Here is a 15,900-nt window from a genome sequence, read left to right on the forward strand (position 1 = left end):
TTCCCTGGACCCTCAAAAATACTTCAAAAATATAATAGCAATTCCTTATATCATGCATGTGATCAAAGGCTAGTCTAGTACTCTTTGGCATGCATCCTGTGATTTCTAAGATCTCTTGTTAGGTAAGAAGGGTCTAGAACACAACACAAAAACGTATAAACTTCACCTCAATATTTGAAATCACAGGAGGAAATACTTTCAGATACATAATGTTAGATCCCTTTCTGGGAGCCATGAAATTAACAGACTAACTCTATTAGATGCCTTCCTGATGATTCTACACCTACCCTAACTCCTACATTCTCTTATTAAAATTACATCCCTCAAAACATAAATGCATTGCCACAACTTACATTTCAATAAAGATTGAGCCAAAAGGTAAAATTCCTCCCAGGCAAACAATAACTGCAGGCTCCATGAACCTGGAAAATATCAACATTAGCAATAAACTTCTAGTGTGATTTTCACATTACATTATATAAATCCAGATAACAGAAAGCAGAAACTTGGCACTTAAAAAATAATCTAAGGAATAGAAATAAACCAGTAAAAAGAAAAAACAAAATTTCAAAGAGGCACGACATAGAGGTAGGACTTCAAATTAGCCATAGGTTATAGTCAAAATTCTTTCCGGTAATAAAGGTCAAGATACGAATTCGGGCAATACAAATTCTTGCTACCAACAGAACTCAGGAAAAACTCTCTTAAGTGTTTGCTCCTATTCTGTCTGCATGTCTCAATAACTTCTAAAAATTTCACAGGCATTTATTTATAGAAAGCCATAGGGAAAGAAAAGTCTTGAGACCCTTCTGTGAAATAATGTTTCCCAAATTGTAGCCTTGCCATCTCTTTGCTCATGCATTCCTTGGGTTGGCGATTCCCTTCCTTGTGAATTATACAATTATGGTATTGTGAGTCTTGAGTTATAATGGAGCCAAGAATGGATAAAAAATTAAATCCAAACCTCATTCATTCACTCAACAAACACATACTGATGCAACTGGTAATTCTTCACCTGGAATGCCTTCCCTCGTCACACTTCTTCTCCCGCATGCACTAGCTCGAGTGTTCTCCCCATAAAGCCCTTCCCCAGTCTCCCAGAAAGAGGTGGGTTTTTTCCCCATACTTGTACTGCCTCGTGAACATAACTCTGGCAGCACTTACCTCACACTATGTGGAACTGCAATCATATACATATCATACCTCACTAGATTAGTGCTACGCTAACTCTGGCAGGCAGAAGCTATTCATCTAGGTATTCCCAGCATCCGGCACAGTATCTGGCATATAAAAAATAGTAAACAACTATCTCTGGGATAAACAAACTAAAAAGATGAGAAGAAATCAGTATGTGAAAGCTGGAAAAAAAAAAAACCTTAAAAAACATTTAATCTAGTCTTCTTTCCTCCTTTTATAGGAATCCAAGACCCACAGAGGTTAAAAAATGATCTTCTCAAGATAACAAGTCACTGAGAGCCAGATCTAGTATTCAGATTTAGTGCCCATGTAACTTTATAAAGAAAATAAAGATACACACGAGCCTTCCTCCACCTGTGACCCAGGGTGTGCAAGGTCACGTGTTGTTCCTTCCTCTCCTTCACCAGTCCTAGTGACCTAGAGTCTAACCTTGATTTGAAAAAGAAAACGGACTTTAAAAAACAAAGCATGAAAGTTCTCATAATCACGATCTAAGGAAAAAAAAGAACATGGACAATCCTAACACTCTAACAGGTCACCCTCCCTTATAGGTGCTGTCTTATTCGGCCTCCATTTCAATGTCTATATACCTCCAAGTCTACAAAAGATTGTATATGTAAGTCTCTGACTATAAATTATGTCTATAATGAGGCAAACTACCTAGGAACAGAGGCTTTTCAACGTGTGAACAGAGTCTACTGTGCAGTTCTTTCTTATGCGATGGAGAATGTGACAGGTGTCCATACAGCAAGACTGCTCTACTTTTGTCTGCTAGTAACAATCAGGAAATGAAGAATGCAGAATAGCATAAATCAGCACTGAAACATCCAATTTGCTAATTTCAAAAGGCAAAATATTTAGTTTTTTTCCAATGTGAATTACAAAAATTAGAAATATAACATACTAATGACATCCCATTTTATGTCCAAAATTTGAAAAAAAAATACAAATTATCTCAAGTTAAAAATCCATTAAGAATCGTAATTTCAAAGTTGACTGGTCAAATAAACTGTAAACTATGTTTACATTACTGCAGTTAAAGAATCCCTTCAGTTGTTTAACAAATACTCATCATCCTTTGTCAAGATTAATCTTGAGGGGCGCCTGGGTGGCGCAGTCGGTTAAGCGTCCGACTTCAGCCAGGTCACGATCTCACGGTCCGTGAGTTCGAGCCCCGCGTCGAGCTGTGGGCTGATGGCTCAGAGCCTGGAGCCTGTTTCCGATTCTGTGTCTCCCTCTCCCTCTGCCCCTCCCCCGTTCATGCTCTGTCTCTCTCTGTCCCAAAAATAAATAAACGTTGGAAAAAAAAAAATTTTTTTTAAATAAAAAAATTAAAAAATTAAAAAAAAAAAAAAAGATTAATCTTGAATTCTGGGAGTTCTTAAGAACCCATTTTAGCCATAAAACAGAATGTATTTGAGAGATTCTATACTATCCCAGAAGTGAAGATAAAGAACATTAAGTCAGTAAATTATAACTGGTCTTAATCCTAATTCATCTTTCAACTGGTACAATGTATGTGGCTACAAATGTGTGTATTATTTAGAATAACAAAATATCTGGAAAGGAAAATGAAATTGTAAGCCAAGGGTGGGCAAACTTCTTCTGTGAAGTTTCAGACAGTAAATATTTCAGGTTTTGCAGGTGACAGGGTCTCACTCTCTGATGCTGCAGTGTAAAAGCAGTCCTAGATCTGAGAATGAACAGGCATAGGTATGTTCCAACAAAACTGTACTTATAAAAATAGGCAGCAGGTCAATTCCGGCCTGTATACTACAGTAAATAAAACTGTTACAGCTCTAGTTCCTACCCACCTCTAAGCACCAGTGTACTTATCAAAGCATTTAAATTTATCTGTAAATGGCACCGATATTCAGAAAGTGAAATAAGGATATAATTGATTACTACTGCGAACAATATAGGTTGAAGGAAAAAGTTAAAAAGACAAATTCTTAAGACGGTCATTCTTATAAATGCATGCCAATTCAAAAAGTTATATATATAGAATAGCCTTAAGAATTTCTATATTGTGAGAGACAATGATATAAGATTTAGCATTCTCTTTACCATTTTTTCTCCGGTATGGGACGAGGCACAGCATTGACACGACAAGGAAAGTTGGGCTGACCTGACAGATTTCGGCCAAGTATTGTACCAACAAGATTTAGAGGAAGAATAACGAAAAAACAGATGCAACAAACAGCCACCTGTAAATTAAATTAAAATGTGTGTGATTACTCAGAAGAACATTTATAAAAATAAAGGGGACACCTAAAAATTTAAACACAATTTGACCACAAAATAAAACGTTCAAGTTCAATACAGGTTAAAATTGCTTAAGATATATACAAACGAAAAGAGGTGAAGAATGTGCATTGAAACAGTAGAACTGAACTAAATACAAGCTGAACGGTTTCCCGCCTACTGCAGCTGCTCACATTCCCCACCCTCCCATCTGGTGTCTGCTGCAGCCCTTTTTCCTCTCTTGATTTCACCTTTAGCTGTCATACTTCTAACATATCCTTTACCTACTGTCACTATAACCAACTTATTTTATTGAGCTCCTAATCTACACAAGGAGCTTTACATGTTATTTCCCTATGTCACAGATGAAGAAAATGAGACTTAGAGAGGCTAAGTAACTTCCCACGCCCACACAGCTGGGAGGTGGCCAGACCACCATTTCGGTTCAGTCTCAGACACCATCCATGACCGTTTCCATTTCACACCGCCTTAGGATCGATCTTAACAGAAGCGGATCTCTATTTACGTATCTATGGGTCATTACTAAAATGGCATGAACATTTTTCTGCCCATCAGTGGTTCAAGGTCCAAAGTTGCAGGGAAGATTATATGAGATTCCAGAACCAAAGCAGTCAGGAAAATAATTATTTCTGTGCTTTTCTTCTTTATATAAATCTGGGTACTCAAGGACTCACTCAAGCTCTTTTCCAGCCAGCATCTGGTTAAAACCACTTCATTATGAATTCCTACAAAATGGAAGACTGAACTGCGTCTAAGATCTCTTCCAATTATACATTTTAGGTTTCTAATAAAAAGTAAAAGTGAGAGAAAAGATGAATAAAAATTGTGAAGAAACGAACAATGAAGAGGTGGAGGATAGAAAATCCACAGTTACCACACGAGGGGTCTATCTTTAAGCAACATGAGTGCAAACCACATCACTCTACCCACACGCGTGCACACGTGTGTGTGTGTGTGTGTGTGTGTGTGTGTGTGTGTGTTTTAAATAAATCAAAGGGCAGAATCACATCCCTTCCAGGTAAAACTTGTATAAATGTATGAAAGTTACTTAAGTCCTGGAATTCTATTTTAAAGATCAGGCTTAGGAACTCAAATTATTGGTATCTCAATTTGGACCTATTAGTAATATGAATTTATGCTCATGTAACAAGAATATGTGAAACATGAAAAATAAGGTTATATTAGAAAACATTGCAAATTATACATTGTCTCATACATATCTGGGAGGATGAAATTTTGTTGTTTATTTTTGGGAGAGAAAGAGCATGAGCGGGGGAGAGGCAGAGAGAGAGGAGGTGGAGATCCCCAGCAGGTTCTGTACTGTCAGCACAAACGAACCAGATCGTGACCTGAGCCAAAATCCAGAGTCGGACACTTAACCAACTGAGCCACCCAGGAGCCCCTGGGGGTATGAATTCAGTCTCAATTGTTGCTGTTGACTGCTTTCTTAATTATTCATTTGCTATCATTAAGTATACAGGACTCATAAATGTTAATACACTGTAGTAGAGACCTATGTATTTTCCTCTTATTTTCCCAGGAGTGTAATTTCAAATAAGAATTGAAGAGAAGCTGAAGAAAATAATTCCTTTGAGGAATGACATGCTCTAGGACAGTGGTTTTCAAACTATTGCCCAGAACCCTCAGGTCTTGCTGAAGAGCTTCAGGAATTCCACAAGCATTTAATTTGACTATCCTTTGAAAACAGTGTTTAAAATATTCTGAAGTATAGGGCTGCTTGGGTGGCTCAGTCAGTTAACTCTTGATTTGGACTCGGGTCATGAGCTCATGGTTTATGAGACTGAGCCCCATGTAGGGCTCCTGCACTCACAGCACAGAGCCTGCTTGGGATTCTCTCCCTGTCTCCCTGCTCCTCCCTTGCTCGTGCACTCTCTCAAAACAAATAAACTTGAAAAAAAAAATAAAAAGCAAAATATCTTGAAGTATGATTAAAAAAAATAGATTCAGAGGAGTTCTGTGTCAAACATTAATACACTGAGGCTATCATAACCAGATTAACTCATTTTCATGCAAACCTGAGAACAGTTTCTCCTGATGTGTCTATATTTGGATTTCTCGTAAATGTGTTATTGATTAGGAAGATTTGTAATGCTACGCTGGTCTTTTGTTCTCCCTCCCCTCCCATCGATCCCATTCGGGCCTGTACATATTTGCTATTATTAGAGTTGTACAAGCAAATGTACTATAGCACATATGCGTGGCAGGCAATTAAGTGGCAAGCAACACGAGGGCGTATATTGTCTGTGTGCTCATTCAAAGCAAAACGACAATAATCAATAAAGGAATCTATAAACAGTCTCATCAAGACATTATCAACTGTTTGATATCTGTTTAATTTTTCCCCTTTGCTTGTCTGTTTTCTTATACATGACAAAAAACGTTAGTGGTTTGTTAGAACTGTTAGTGACTGAACTGTGAAACCAATTTCCGACTCCTTTATGTTCAAGTTCTGGATGAGTTTACTTGAAGAATTACTCTGAGACTGTAAGGCAAGCTGTTAAAAAAAAAAAAGTCATATGAATCAAATCATCCGTGAAGTCAGGATTTTTCTCAAGACTGATATTTAGCCAAATAAACTGGTTACTGAAGAAGATAAGACTGAACTCTTACTCATACTCCTTTACATTAGATCTGTATTCATCACAACTTTACTGCTTCTCATTAAATATAGAATGTTACGATACTGAATTTGCAAAAATTTATTTATACTAAAGGATTCATGTTGATATCTATTTTCTATATTGGGCTTCCACATAGTTTCATTTTAAAATGAAATTTAGCAGTTAAGACTTAAAAAAAAAAAAAAACCATTAGTCTACTACACCCATGAAACCTCTGGGGCTCAAACAGATACAGGGCCCTCCCCTGGCCTCCTAGCCACCGTGCACAGACTAACATCGAAAACAGGTAGGGAAGTGCAGGGGTTGGGGGGGGGGTGGGGGACTTACTCAAGGTTGAGGGAGTGATCTACAATAAGAGCAAGTTAGAAACAAGTACTGCCTATCAGCACTTAATACCTCAAAGTGTACCAACTGGTCAGCTCCTCTAATCTGTCACAAACCAAGAATGTGGCTAGTACTTATTCCAGCTCTGCTTCCGAAGTGGCCTTTTATGAAATCTGTGTTGTAAATGGAATGAATGGAGAGGGAAAATGCATCCTGAGAGGAGTTGTTTTGGAATTCTAAAGAATATAAATTTTATTTACGGTGATAGACAATAATTGCTTTTAGGTAAGGTGATTCTCAGGTAATATATTGTCTTACCGGTCATTATGTTTATGCATTTCTTCACCACACGCTCAGACTAGACAATTTTTATCACTCTTTTTCTACTCATACATTTACGCCTTTATGTCTATAAGCATTTCAATAATAGGAACTAATAATCAGAGTACCACTAACTCAAACACAAAAGCCTATAAGAAGCCTTTCTATTTTATGAGATTATTCTCAACATGCTAATAAATAACTTCCCATTCTGCTTTTCGAGCTATGTCAGTAGTCTAACAGAAGAAACATTGGACTTGAAGTTAAAAATTTATTTGATGAATCTAGCATCATACTGATAGCAAAACCAGAAAAAAAGAAAACTACAGATCATATCTTTCATAAATATAGATGCAAAAAAAAAAAAAAAAAACCTGACAAATCTTAGCAAATGGAATCCAGCAATATACACAATAGATAATACATCATACCAAACTGAGGTTTGTTGAAGGAATGAAAAATTGGTTTAAGATTCAAAAATCAATATAATTCACCATATCACCACACTAAAAAATAAAAATCATAGATTATCTCAAAAGATACAGAAAAGGCCACTGCAAAATCCAACTTCTATTCAAAATAATTACAACAAAAAACTCTCAGCAAACTAAGCAGGAGAGAACTTCATCAACTTGATGAAGGGCACCTGCAAAAAAAATACAGGTAACATTTTACTTGATGGCACAAGACTGGATGCTTTCCCTCTAGGGGGAGGAACAAGACAAGAAAAGTCAGCTCTCACTGCTTCTGTTCAACACTGCACTGGGGGGTTGTAGCCAGTGCAACATGGCAAGAAAAAGAAATAAAAGGTATACAGATTAGAAAAGTAGAAGTGAAAGTGTCTTTATTCACAGACCACATGATTATGTAAAAAATCTTCAGGAATCTACAAAAAAAGAAATCAGAATAAGTAACTTTAGCAAAGTTGCAGGATGCAAAGCCAATATACAAAAATCAATTATTTTTCTGATATTTTAAAAATACCATTTACAAATAGCATGAAAGATATGAAATACTTAAGGGTAAATTCAATAAAAGATGTACAAAATTTAAACAACAAAATTTACAAAATGTTGCACATAAAAATTAAACTAGGTTAAGAGATATAAGATATACTGTGTTCAATAATTAAAAGATTCAATATTGTTAAGATGTCAATTCTTCCCAAATTGATCTATAGATTCAATACAATCCCAATCAAAATCTCAGGGTTTTTTGTATAAACTGACAAGGTCATTCTAAACTTTAGATGGAAATGCAAAGAACCTAAAAATGCCAAAACAACACTGAAAAAGAAGTGATTTCAAAAATTATAAAAATTGCAGTAATCAAGATAATGTCACACTGGCATAAAAACATGACAAATTAATCAATGGAAGAAAACAAAAAGTTCAGAAATGGATCCACCTTTATATGGTCAGTTGATGATCAACAAAAGTGCTAAGGCAATTCAGTAGAGAAAGCATGTTTTCTTTTCAAGAAATGTTGGAACACTAGTCATAAGCAAGGCAAAACAAAACCCTTGACCCTTTCTTTACTCATGCAAGATACCAAATTACCAAAAATGATCACTGACCTTAAATGGATCATATTAAAGAGCTAGAATTATAAAATTTCTAGAAGAAAACACGAGAAAGGCTAACTGATCTTTGGTTTGGCAAAAGGACAGAAAAGCATATATAAAGAAAAAAAAATCAATAAATTACACTTAATTATGTTTGCTCTTTAAAAGAGACTTTTTTGGTTTTTTTTCCCCTGGGGGATAGAGAGCTCCAGCTGGGGAGAGGGGCAGAGGGAGAGAGAGAGAACCTTAAGCAGGCTCCACGCTCAGCACACAGCCCGACACAGGGCTTGATCCCATGATCTTGGGATCGTGACTAGAACAGAAATCAAGAGCCAGACGCTCAACCGACTGAGCTACCTAGGAGCCCCATCAAAAGATATTCTTAAAAGAACAAAAAGACAAGCCACAAAGGGGGAGACTAGATTTCCAAACTAAGACAAAGGTCAGGTACGTACAATATGCAAAGAACTCTTCCACTCAACTAGACAAATAACCTATAAAAAAACAGGCCAAAGATTCATTAAAAAAAAAAGATAGGGATGGCAAATAAATACACAAAAGAGCTTGAATGTGATTAGTTATTAAGGAAATGCAAACTAAAACCACAATGAGACACCACTATGTATCTTCTAGAATGACTAAAATTAAAAAGACACATCAAGTGCCAGAGATGATGTGGAGTGACTGCAACTCATCCTATACAATACTGGTGGGAATGTAAAATGACAAAATTGTTGTAGAAAAGTTTAGTGGTCTCTTCTTTTTTTTTTTTTTTTTTAGTATAGTCAACACACATTGTTACAGTTTAGAAGTTTCTTATTAAACTATATTGTATGACTCAGTCATTCCACTGTAGTTATTTGTCCAAGACGACTGAAAATATATCCAACACAAAGGCTTGTATATGAATACTCATAACAGTTTGATTTATAACAGCCAAAAACTGGAAATAATGCATTAATAATTGGGATTAATAATCCCAAGAATGCATTACTGGATAAATGGGTAAACAATTGTGGTATATCCATGGAATACTACTGAGCAATATAAAGCAATAAACTTTAATACATGCAACATCAATGAATCTCAAAATAATTTTCTGAGTGAAAAAGGACAAAAAAAGAACATATTATGTGACTGTATTTAGATAAAATTCTGGGTAATGCAAACTAATCTATGATGACAGAGAGCAGATCCACGGTTACCTGAGGAGGGAAGAAGGAGGAGGAAAAAAGGGGTGAATTACAAAGGTACACAGAGAAACTTCTGGACTTCATAAATACCTTCTTTTTTTGACTGTGGTGATCGTTTCCTAAATGTATACACATATCAAAACTCAACAAAGTGTATACTTTAAATACATACAATTTATCATGTATTAATTATATCTCTACACAGCTGTAAACACACACACACACACACACACACACACACACACACAAAGGCATAACATATTCTACATTCACAAGTCTCAGCATAAAGCTAAAATTCCTTTTGGCAGAAAAGAAGGAAAGAAAATAGACAAATAAAAACAAATCATCACCACAGCACAACAAACAAAATGTGATTTGAGTCAGTTACTCTGCAAGAGTCCTGGGCTTCTGCTCTGTATGACAGGGATAACACATGTCACTAGCTCTATCTCTTTGGGTCCTTCTGAAACCAGATAAGGTAAGAAAGAGCTTTTGGCAAACTACAAAATGCAACACACATGTATCTCTCTTTATTAGAATTCGTCTGGTCAAATTTGGCACATCATTTCAGTCAGGTGAGACCGGTTTTAGATGTTGTCTTCATCATTCCACATTCCTAGTTTTCTCCTTGATCTCATGTCCTTTTTCAACTTAATCTTCAATTCATTACGCCTTTATACACATCATTAACAATCATCGAATTGGTCAAAGTCTACTCTACTGAAAGACATATGTGACATCTTATTAGTGATATCATTCTATTTCTTTAATTCTATAACTATTTACACATCTACCTGATTGTACTATTCCACCTATATTTCTCTATCTTGTCCAACAAGATCAATACCTTCCAATCTTTTGTTCTTATCTACTAAAACCTACCAAAAAGAGGAAATGAAGTTGTTCTAGTATTTTTGTCTTCATAAATCCATAATAGCTCCCAATGTTCATTATTTCCAGGATTTAAAAGACAAATTTTAGTAACATTCTAATATCTTGTGTCTCATCAAATTCACCACATTTTGTAAGGTAGAATCCACTTTCTTCCTTTCCCTTCTGGAAAAGTAAATTTGCCAATGTCCAGTTTTACAATGCTTCTGTTCTCTTACACAGTTATTCAGACATCGCTTATCAGCATGATCTCTCAGTATGTCTAAAAGGTCACTTACATAAGCAGCAAACTTACAGCTAAGGTAGCTGTGGAGTCCTGTACCAGGAATCCCCTTCCCTTTCTTAGGCTTCATTTCCCCCTTATCAGGGATTATTTTCCTCTTATCTTTTCTTGTTTAAAGGTTATTTTATTTAATGAAAAAGAAAAAGAAAAAGAATGGGTTAGAGCCATTTTTTCTTCTACTCTGTTACATCACCTGATCCCATGTAATAAGCCTGTGGTCACACTAGGAAAGTATTTTTACAAAATCCCAATTTGCCTTAGCGTTTGTCAAAAGTTCAGGTTAGGTAACAGAGTTTTGTTTTTGTTTTTTTATATATATAGATCTTTATTATTCCTTTACACTTAGGGATATTCTACTTTTCTCATAACCTTTGAGAGATATAAAATAGTACCTGTTCATTCGTCTTGGTCTCCATTCTTTACTGCGGTAATTTCTGATCACATATCATGAATTTCATTTTTGAGATATGATATGAGCTCAGATTATTATTACTACCCTCTACTTACATTTATCTTTATTAAGCCAGGAAGATTAACAATTGTTCAAAAAGTTTAATCTGACACGGATTTAATGGCTTTTATGTGTAATTAGGTACACCTGAGCAGAGAAGTTGGGGTCTGAAGACAAATTCTGCTCACTTTCAATCTTGGGCTAGTCCTGGTGACAACAGCAGTATTCTGACAAAATTCCAGATCCCAAGTTGGCAAAACCCTATTATGTGGGTGCTTCTATTAAAGCAGGCAAAAGCCTGAAATCACTTTCACCAAAGTTGGATTAAATCCTTAGCTATGAAGTATTTGAGAAAACAGAGAACTAGAGAAAGATCATTGAGAAAGGGCTCAATGTCCACGAGATTGAAGGAATGGGGGACAGAAACAGCTAAGGCCAGGGGAAGAGCATACAGGAGTATCTGAAGACTGATTTTCAAACAAGGGTGTCCAGTTAAGTAGGAGCACACAGTTTCTCAGAAACATATGGCTTGGGAGCCTTTCAGCCGAGAGGTCCATCTCCAGATGCTGGGAACCAGAGTCAGGTAAACGCTAGTGACTGGATTTAAAGCAAAACAGATTAAACTGGCTTAAGACGAAGCCATGAGCACTGAAATTACTTAAATTCCCAAGGATTCTAATGTGTACCTAGGGTTGAGAGCCATGGAGATTTTGAGACTGTATAACCACTTCCTTTGTAATATCAACAAATAACTAAAATACAAATTTCATTAGTTAAAATACTGAATGGACAGCTGGGTCAAACATTCACCTCAAGTTCTTAAATTTCATTTTCTAAACAAATTTTGATACTTTCTAAAGGAGAAAAAAAAAAATGTTAGACTACACATCTGATTAAAACTTGAGGGCGATGAATGTCCTTCATTCCGAATTTGGAAATAACTGAAGAACAAGGTACTTCAGGTGCCTGCTCGGCATCAGCAGCCAGTCTTGCAAGTGCGAAGACCACTTTTATCAACCTGCTTCGGCTCAGTACAGAGGCTGAAACTGTATTCTAATAACTAGTAATCATTAAATTATCTAAAGGCAAATTACACTGAAAATTTAAAACCCTCTTTACAAGCGGTAAAATTTAAAATTTTAGTGAAGGAAAGCAACTTTAAAATATAATTTTCACCACATCAATTCAAAACTTTGAGGAAAATTATAGCAGAATCTGAATTTTAACTTTTAAAGCACTATGAAAATAATTAATTCAGCAGATGATCTTTAAGAGATAGTTGAAGCCCTATAGATACTTTCTAATGGCCTGTAACTATTATGAAGCAAATTCTTTTCTAGTTCTGAATGTAATTAATTATGTTACCCTTTCCCAACTATTATCACTCACTTTGGATTGCAAAAAAACAAAAACAAGAATGCCAATTTTGAAGCAATTTTCAAAAATATTTCCAACTAAAAAGTATCAAACATTTAGTAAAAATGTATAATGCAGGATCTTTGAGAAACCCAGATTATAAAACAACCAAAATCACCTGGAATTTTTATGAAACCATTTGACAGAAAACCAAAGATCAAAATTCAGAAAGAGATATGGGTCCAGTTACAGTTCTGCCAATATTTGTATGACCTTGACCACGTTACACAGCCTCTCTGAAAAGCAGCAACCATGGTGCACCTTGCATACATGTGCATAAGAGGGTGCACATGTCTGCACAAGCGTACATTAAAAATAAGTCGGGGCACCTGGGTGGCTCAGTTGGTTGAGTGTCCGACTTCAGGTCAGGTCATAATCTCACAGCTCATGAGTTCGAGCCCCACATCAGGCTCTGCGCTGACAGCTCAGAGCCTGGAGCCTGCTTTGGATTCTGTGTCTCCCTCTCTCTCTGCCCCTAACCTACTCTCATTTTGTCTCTCTCAAAAATAAATAAACATTAAATACATATATATATGTATATCTTTAAAAACAAAATAAAACAAAATATTGAAGTCTGCTCCAAAAAGGTAACAACAAGGGGCGCCTGGGTGGCTCAGTCGGTTAAGTGTCTGACTTCAGCTCAGGTCATGATCTCACAGTTCGTGGGTTCGAGGCCTGCGTCGGGCTCTGTGCTGACAGCTCAGAGACTGGAGCCTGGTTCAGATTCTGTGTCTCCCTCTTTCTCTGTCCCTTCCCTGCTTGTACTCTGTCTCTCTCTCAAAAATAAATAAACATTTTTAAAAAAAGGTAACAACAAGAACAATTTGGAGGCTGTGGGTTACCTTTGTAAAGCACTGGTATATATCTGTGTTTTAGTTTTAATGTAGTTAAAAGATCCAAAATATTTCAAAGTCTGTGATTACAGGTAAGATATGAGATAGGGTTTTAATGTCTGTAGCAACATATCAGTATAAATGTTTTCAGTGTATACTGAAAAAAGAAAACGTATTATGGAGAAGCTTCACTTCCTACCACTACCAACGCACCCACTATCACCTTAAAACACCCTCATTTTTTCGTATGTCATTATTCTTCCTCTATAATATATTCTCTAGTTTCTCCCATCTCTGATAAAAAGTATAGTATTCTCTCATCACACTTAGAAGTCGGACTTTCACTTCACTGGTCACAGAATCAAGAAAAAGTTTTCTTCACCTAACTTTCTGTGACTGGTCAGGGACTGGCTGCAAATGCCAAAATTCTTCTTACGAAGAGGTACTTCAGAGAGATAGCAGGCCTCATATTAGAATGCTTATACTTTTCCAGTTTAAAAGCAAGATTCAAGCAACTTACCATTGTTCCAAAAGGAATGGCTCTTGAAGCATGGTAATAAATGGCTATAAAATTGATGAAGAAGGCAGTGCCACACACCATAGCTGGGATAAGAAATGCCCCAATAAACATCTGCTTTATCCATCTCCTTCCTGAAAGAGAAAGGAAATAATGAAAATCGGAGGTGAGGGGCATATATTAATGTTCATAAGGCACCAAATTATTGTTTCTTTAGTGCCAAAACATTTATTTAAAATTCTCATGTAAACATCTTAAAATCTGACACTCTAATGATTGTTTCAGGACAACAGCTATTCAAGTATGTCTAATGCAAACAGCTTTTGAAGTGGATGCACCAGAAAAGAGCAATGGACTATATAGTCAAATGTCCTAATTTTCTGTCGTGATACTGCCACTGAACTGCTGTGAATTTTGGTAAGCCACTCAATCTTTCTGGGCTACAAGTCGGCCTATAGAGGCGTTTTCCAAATAGGAATTCGGGAGCTTCTTGGAGGTGCCCATGAAGTCACTGATGAAAGAAGAGCCCCGAACCCTGTTTTAACCAGAACAAGTCCATTTTCAACAAATTTACACAATGGAGTTCATGTAAGCTTTCATTTGAAAAGATTACACTGCTTAAAAAAAATTTTTTTTAAATCCTTAGTTTAAGTTACCCCAAATTAAATTACCCCTAGTTAAGTTGAACTTACCCCAAATTTACTTTTAGCTGTAATTATGATTATAAATATATATTTAAATTTGTTTCAAAAGGGAAAAACAAAAGAGTGTTTCATGAGCTCTCTCTCTCAGCAATTAGAACTACAGACTTTAAGTTTCACTATTTCTTTGTACCGCCAAAATTCTATACAGTGAACAACTTATTTAAACAGTCAAAGAAAGGAATGTTATACTATGTAATCAAAAATGTTAAATCGTGTGCATACTGATCAGGAGAACAAGGAGCGATCTTTCTAATACAGCAGAGTATACGAGCAGGCGCACTGCCAAGAAAGCACCTGCATACTGCTTAGGAACAAAACACAAAGATTTCATACTGGATCGATATTACAATTCAACTCCACAACCAAAAGCAATCGGGACCCAAACAGAAAGTGCTATAAGTGGGGCGCCTGGGTGGCTCAGTCGGTTAAGCACTGGACTTAGGCTCAGGTCATGATCTCACGTTTCGTGAGTTTTAAGCCCCACATCGGGCTCTGCGCTGATGGTGCAGAGCCTGCTTGGGATTGTCTCTCTCCCTGTCTCTCTGCCTGTCCCCCACTCAAGTGCGCGCGTGTGCTCTCTCTCGCGCGCGCGCGCTTTCTCAAAATAAATAAAAACTTAAAAAAAAAAAAGTAAAGCGCTATAAGCAAAATAAGCAATACCCTAACTTCTGTTTTCTTCTATGTGAAGCTCTTTCAAACATCCATCTCATAGAATTACTATCCCAAATCTTGACATTCTTCCAGAAAAACTCCTTGATTTTGAAGTATCACCTCTATATACTCTATATTATTTCTTTCTCAGGTAAGTTTCAAGGGACCCTCCTTTCCACACACAGACTCAACATTCAGCATTTTACCACAAAAACAACACAAAAAGGGTGGCCATTAATTAAAGTATTATTTTTCCTATTTAATTCTATCTCTTTCTCAGCACTATCTTTTCCTACACTTTCCATTACCTGCTCAGATTCAGAATGTATTAATAAATTCCATATTTAATTCTCTTACTCCCTTTCCCTCCAACAGTCACAAAAAATCCCACACACATTCCACTGGGTACAATCAGTAGCCCAGGCATCTACACTGTGCTTCCTGTTGGTCCCCTGCAACCTTGGAGATTCTGGTCAAGTTCCAGGCTACCCCTAGTTTCAAACTGGGTCTGGAGGATTATCCAGTACACTGAGGACAATATGCAGACCTTCACTGTAGTGCAATGAAGTAAGTCTGAAAAATTCTCAACTCTCTGGGTTGACTTCTTACATTAACCTGGCTTTTAGGGATCGCTCAGACAAAATTATC

General features: G+C 36.5%; 1 protein-coding gene across 1 annotated transcript in view; it reads right to left on the reverse strand.

The window, feature by feature from the left end:
• The window catches only part of TM9SF3 (transmembrane 9 superfamily member 3), a 75,917-nt gene that overhangs the window by 12,833 nt on the left and 47,184 nt on the right, over positions 1–15,900 (reverse strand). The window contains exons 9-11 of the mRNA XM_047825092.1: positions 13,901–14,031; positions 3,265–3,404; positions 354–422 (exon numbers count right to left, since the gene is read on the reverse strand). Coding sequence (XP_047681048.1) covers positions 354–422; positions 3,265–3,404; positions 13,901–14,031 — 340 coding nt within the window. The remainder of the gene's footprint in view (positions 1–353; positions 423–3,264; positions 3,405–13,900; positions 14,032–15,900) is intronic.

The sequence above is a fragment of the Prionailurus viverrinus genome, chromosome D2 (assembly GCF_022837055.1).
Source record: "Prionailurus viverrinus isolate Anna chromosome D2, UM_Priviv_1.0, whole genome shotgun sequence".
Classification (NCBI taxonomy): domain Eukaryota; kingdom Metazoa; phylum Chordata; class Mammalia; order Carnivora; family Felidae; genus Prionailurus; species Prionailurus viverrinus.